This window comes from Belonocnema kinseyi, chromosome 4, assembly GCF_010883055.1.
Source record: "Belonocnema kinseyi isolate 2016_QV_RU_SX_M_011 chromosome 4, B_treatae_v1, whole genome shotgun sequence".
Taxonomy (NCBI): domain Eukaryota; kingdom Metazoa; phylum Arthropoda; class Insecta; order Hymenoptera; family Cynipidae; genus Belonocnema; species Belonocnema kinseyi.
Window position 1 is genome coordinate 63,355,646 of NC_046660.1, and position 6,000 is coordinate 63,361,645.

The 6,000-nt window shown below is 24.1% G+C and overlaps 2 protein-coding genes across 7 annotated transcripts in view; one reads left to right on the top strand and one right to left on the bottom strand.

Annotated features, from left to right (window-relative positions):
• Positions 1–827, bottom strand: part of LOC117171979 (SR-related and CTD-associated factor 4) — a 62,097-nt gene extending 61,270 nt beyond the window's left edge. For all 5 annotated transcript variants that reach the window (XM_033359683.1, XM_033359681.1, XM_033359680.1 and 2 more), the window contains exon 1: positions 649–827. In XM_033359683.1, coding sequence (XP_033215574.1) covers positions 649–678 — 30 coding nt within the window. In that variant the 5' untranslated portion in view covers positions 679–827. The remainder of the gene's footprint in view (positions 1–648) is intronic.
• The window catches only part of LOC117171980, an 11,319-nt gene continuing 5,595 nt past the window's right edge, over positions 277–6,000 (top strand). Inside the window, exons 1-2 of one of the 2 annotated variants that reach the window (XM_033359685.1) lie at positions 277–1,105; positions 4,453–4,754. In XM_033359685.1, coding sequence (XP_033215576.1) covers positions 4,491–4,754 — 264 coding nt within the window. In that variant the 5' untranslated portion in view covers positions 277–1,105; positions 4,453–4,490. Of the gene's footprint in view, positions 1,230–4,452; positions 4,755–6,000 lie in introns of both variants that reach the window. The other variant, XM_033359684.1, reaches the window with a different exon arrangement.

Below are 6,000 nucleotides of genomic sequence, written 5' to 3' on the forward strand. Positions count from 1 at the left end.
CATGCATAGATGAATTAAATTTTCTCCGTTTTTTAGATAAAATCTAAAATGGGATGGACTAAAGTCACTACAATGACTAGATGGAAAAAAAGTGACTAAAAGTTATATGGAAAAGTTTGGAATTTGGCTATCTGACATTTTTACATTATTCTGCAATGCATGTACTATCTTCACTTAGCCATTAAAATACCGCATTTTTTGGATTATGGAACTTCAGGGCTTTGGATGACTTTAGATATGGAGGAATAAAATGGAATAGAATAGCTGGGAAGTCCAAGTGCTTTACAATCTCCCCACTGAAATTTCTCGGATAGCATTCCAGAAGTAAATTTAAATTAACATTAAATTTTGAAGCCAAACACTAGAGAATCTTGAAAAAAGGGTAAATATGTGAATGGGAAAGTACGATGAAATCGAGGACCGAGTGTGGCGTCAGTGAAGAAACACGAAAAAGTTTGTGAAAGTTGGAACTCTGGTTTTTGGGTGCGATTTTTTGGAGACTACGAAGAAGGGATTGTTTTTGGAGTTTGATAAAAGTTGGAAATGCCACGGATGAGGGGAATTATGGCGATGTTTTGCCCATCGGCCCTGAGGAAAGGGAGGGTTGCCCCTTGAGCGATGACCTCCAAAATCGAGACGGATTTTTACCTCTGCGTTGAAGGCTTTTACGGCGTCCATCGTGATAATCTTGTGCGAGACGCACTGTCACTCTTTTTTAAATAATTTCCATGCGTCGAAATTCGGTCGTTTTTAGGGGAAATATTCTTTCACTATATTGCCAGATTATCGCGCACTTCATTAAGAGGGCCAGCATGCCATCCAAGATGGCCACTGCTTTTACCCAGAATGCACCGTTGCGGCTTGATCAATTGGTAACTGTAGAAGGTGATTTTACCGACAGAACCGATAGGTCGATCACCTGCCCTGCCTGTTTTCCGGCTTTTCGTCAATTTCTGACCCTTCTGACTTTTTGAAAAATCGTAAATCCAAAATGTGCCGAAAGTTGATTTTTTAATGAGTAAAAATCGTTAGAGAGGAGAGAACAAAATATATTGGAGTGCCAAAATCTGTAGATGTTAACAAATCGCCTTCGCTCCAAAATGTGGTATTTTAAATTTAGATAAATAACGGAAGTCAATTTGTGATTTGTTCCTATCATTTATCAATCATGTCTTCACAATCTTGGCAATCGGTTCTTCAGAATTTTGCAGTAGGAAATATAAATTCTGGTAATTTATTGGAGTTTTTATGACTTAAAAAATATATTATTTCATTGATATCAAAATTTTAAAAACATAACCTATAATTGAATCCTCCTTTTTTTAAAGTTTGATATGATCTCGCGTCATTTTTAGTGGCTATTTTTAATGTTTTTCTGCCTCTGTAAATTCAAATTTCCAAAAGAAAGTTATCTTTCTTTATGATATAATTTTTTTCTGGGTGTTTTCAAACATTTTTGGATAAAAGAGATCATTTTAATTGTCAATGATTTTTAAATATTTTTTATTTGAAAAGATTAATTTTAAGTTTTAAAGAATTAAAAATATGTCACAAAATATGCTGAAAGATTTTAATACCATGTTTTTAATTTTGCAGGATTTAAAAAAATGGTAGAAAACTAAAATATTAAAAAAAAATTTAGTTTTAGATATTTCGAAAACATTCGACACTAATTTTAATTTTGAGAAGATTTCAAAGAAATTTAACAAAATTTTAATTTTTGAAGTTTTTGAAAAAATAGTTTTAAGAATTTTTCTTCAGATTTCTAGCAATATTTCAAATGATTTTTTATTTTGAAAAAATAATTTCTAAACAATATTTAGAAAATATTTTAAAATATCTCAAAGAAAATGTAGATTTTTAAACAACATTTTTGAGCCTTCGAAGGCTTTTGTAAGGTGCCAAGATAATAAAAATGTTTTTTCAAGATTCCTGGGAAAATTTTACATGATTTGTTTTTTAAAGAATTTGGAAGATCTTAAAACAATTTCAAACAAAAAATTGTAAGAAAAATTTTAATATTTTGAATGCATATTCAGAATATTTAGAAGTTATGAATAGATTTTGAAACAATTTAAAATTTAATACAAAAGGTAAATTTTTGAAGATTTCGAAATAAAATTCGGAAGTTTTTCTAAAGGATTTTGAACGGTTTTAAAAGAACACATTTTTAAAAATATTTTTGCGGTCATTTAAAATAATTCATATAAATTCAAATGATTTTTATTTTTGAAATTAATTTGAAGAGCATATTTGAAACGATTTAAAAACATTTCAAAAGGTTTCCAGATTAAAAAAAATGGAAGGGTTTGAAACAATTTAAAAAAAAATTGTAGAAAACATTAGAATCATTTTACAAGATCTTTAGAATTTAGGAATATATTTTAATTTTTTTAAATAAATAAAAATATCAAATGGAATGGAAGATTTTTGAAGATTTCGGAATAAACTTTTGAAATTTTTTAAAGGATTTTGAAAGGTTTCAAGAGAATAAAAACATGTTTTTATGAGTCCTGGGCAAATTTTAAACGATTTTTGTTTGGAAAAATAAATTTTTAAACAAAATTGAGAAGAATTTTAAACTATTTCAGTTTAAAAGTTGAATATATTTAAAAGTTTTGAGAAGATATTTAGAACTTTCCAAAAATGATGTAAAATTCGAAATTTTTTAAACAAAATGTAAATTTTTGAAGATTTTTAATAAAACTCTTAAATTTTTTAAGGTTTTTAAAATGTTTTAAGGTAAAAGAATTTTTCAATATTCTTGGGAAAATTTTTAACGATTCTTTAGTTGAAAAATTATTTTGTAGAGAATATTTAAAAAGATTTTACATTTCAAATTATTTCCAAAAGTTTCAAAAATGAATGTGCAAACATTTTAAGGCCGTTTTTTTTTAATTCTTCAATTAAAAAAAAAAAATAAATATTCTAAAAATTTAAAAAGATATTTAAAAGGCTTAGAAGTGATGAATAGATTTAAAAATAATAAACATTTTTTAACAAAATGTACATTTTTTATGATTTTGGAATAAAATTCTGAAGTTTTTTTTTAGGATTTTGAAAGATTTTAAGGTAATCAAAATGTTTTTGAGCATCTTGGAATAATTTTAAATGATTTTTATTTGGGAAAATCAAATTTTAAACAAAATTGGGAAAATGTTCAAAGCATTTCAGTTCTAAAGCTTAAGATATTCAGAAGTTTTGAAAAGATAATATAAAATTTGAACATATTTCAAAAAATTAATTTTTGAAGAATTTGAAATAAAGTTTTGAAGCCTTTTAAGAATTGGAAAAGGTTTTAAGAGAATACAGAAATTTCTTGAGATTCCTGGACATTTTTTAGTGTTTTTTTATTTTGAAAAATTAATCTTGGTAGAATATTTAAAAATATTTTAAGGAAATATTTTTTATTTTGCAGAATTTAAAAAAAGTTTAAGGAAAAATTCTAACAGTTTTATAAGACATTTAGTAGGCTTGAAAGTTTTAAAAAGATTAAAAAATAATACAAAATTTGAAACAAAATGTGCATTTTTTCAAATTTTTAAGTAAAATTTCTAAACTTTTGAGGATTCTGAAAGATTTTAAGAGAATAAAAAATATTCTTAAGATTCTTGGGAAAATTTGAAATCATAAAATCTGGAAGATTTTAAATGCAAGTTTTTTAATTTTTGAAAGATTTTTCATAATATTACGAAAAATTCGAATAATTACAAAAAAATTTTAGGTATTGTAAACATTTTTAAAGGTTTAAAAATCTTTCAAGACTGAAAGATTTCCAATAATTTATAAACTGTTGTTTAATTTCTTCCAAACTACTAAAAGTCTTAACAATCCTTTAAACTGGAACGAATTTGTCTAAAATTTGGTAAAATCCTTAAAAATAACCAAATCTTTTCTAAATTCTTCTGGATACTTTTTCATCTTAACAATTCAAAAATCTTTTTTAATTTGATCAAGAATCTTTGGAAAATTATGTTTATATAACCTAAATCAAATAAACTTAAAGAAAAATAACAAATAATTATTTGAATTTCTGTATTAAAAATGTATTTTTCTCCTCTCTGATTTAAAAAAATCTTTTTTGCTTAAAAATTCAGCTATTTTCCTGAAAATTTGTCTCTTTTTGAGAAATTCGACTGTATTTTTTATTTAAAGTTTGGTTAAAAATTGGACTATTTCGTTGAAAATTAATCTTTTTTTGTTAGAGATTTGGTTGAAAGTTAATCTGTTTTAGCAAAGAATAAAACTATTTTGTTAAAAATTATTTTTTTTAAATGAATTAACCTCTTTTTATTTAATATTAAAATCTTTTTTGGTTAAAAATGAAACTATTTCTTTAAAAATATGCTTTTTTGTTGAAATTTGGATTACAAATTATCTGAAATTTTCTCAAGGATGATATTTATACAACTTTTTTGAAAATGAAAAAATGAAATATTGTTTTTTTTTCAGGTTTTGAACCTGTTGATAAGAAAGAAGATACGGAATGGATGAAAAGCTTGAGTACAAAAAAGAATATTTTCTACGGTGGAACGCCTTACATGCCAATTTTAATGGAAAATATTCTGAACTACATTGAACTAGAAGATTTTGAATTTGAGCGAATAAAAGAGATACAGACAGTAGGATTCGTTTACGGAGTCGGATGGGAAGCAGCTACTCTTTTCAATAATAATCTAAATAACCAGGCCTCTATAAAATTGACCTTTGAATGCTGTAAATACGAATATCTTTCTGAAACTGGCTATCAACCGGTAAGATTTTTTTTTAAATTTAATAAAATTTAATTTACGTTTAAGAATTCTTTCAAATTAAATTAATGCAGATAAATTATTGAATGAAATACGAAACAATTTAAATTTCTAAGACTTCTAGCCGAAATATATTGCATTTACAACAAAATAGTAAAAATAATTTATAAAAAATATGATGGAAATAAAAAATAAAAATATTGGAAATCTTTCAGTCTCCAAATATTTTTAAAACTTTTACAGTTTCTAAAATTTTTTTGTAATTATTCGAATTTTTCGTAATATTATGAAAAATCTGTCAAAAATTAAAAAACTTGAATTTAAAATCTTCCAGATTTTATGATTTGAAATTTTCCCAAGAATCTTAATGATATTTTTTATTTTCTTATAACCTTTCAGAATTCTCAAAAGCTTGAAAATTGTACTTCGAAATATTAAAAAATTTACATTTTCTTTAAAATTTTGCACTATTTTTTTAACTTTTTAAAACTTTTAAGACTTCTAAATTTTCCTTATAAAATTATTCGAATTTTCTCTTGAACTTTTTTTAAACTCTGCAAAATAAAAAATATTGCCTTAAAATCTTTTTAAATATTCTAACAAGATTAATTTTTCAAAATAAAAAAAAAAAAACATTGAAAAATTTTCAGGAATCTCGAGAAATTTTTGTATTCTCTTAAAACCTTTTCGAATTCTTAAAAAGCTTCAAAACTTTATTTCAAATTCTTCAAAAATTAATTTTTTGAATTATTTAAAAATTTTATATTATCTTTTCAAAACTTCTGAATATCTTAAGCTTTAGAACTGAAATGCTTTAAAAATTTTCCCAATTTTGTTTAAAATTTGATTTTCCCAAATAAAAATCATTTGAAATTATTCCATTAATCTTAAAACCATTTTTTATTACCTTAATATCTTTCAAACTCCTTAAAAAAAACTTCTGAACTTTATTTGAAAATTTTAAAAAATTTACATTTTGTTAAAAAAATTTCGAACTTTACATTAATTTTGGAAACTTCTAAAAATCTGCTTAAAAATTCTAAATATCTTTAACTGAAATGGTTTAGAATTCTTCTCAATTTTGTTTAAAAATTTATTTTTGTAAATAAAAATCATTCGAAATTTGCCTAGGACTCATAAAAACATATTTTCATTCTCCTGAAACCTTTCGAAATCCTTTAGAAAAACTTCAAAATTATATGCCGTAATCTTCAAAAATCTTTCATTCTATTTAAAATTTTTTATTATT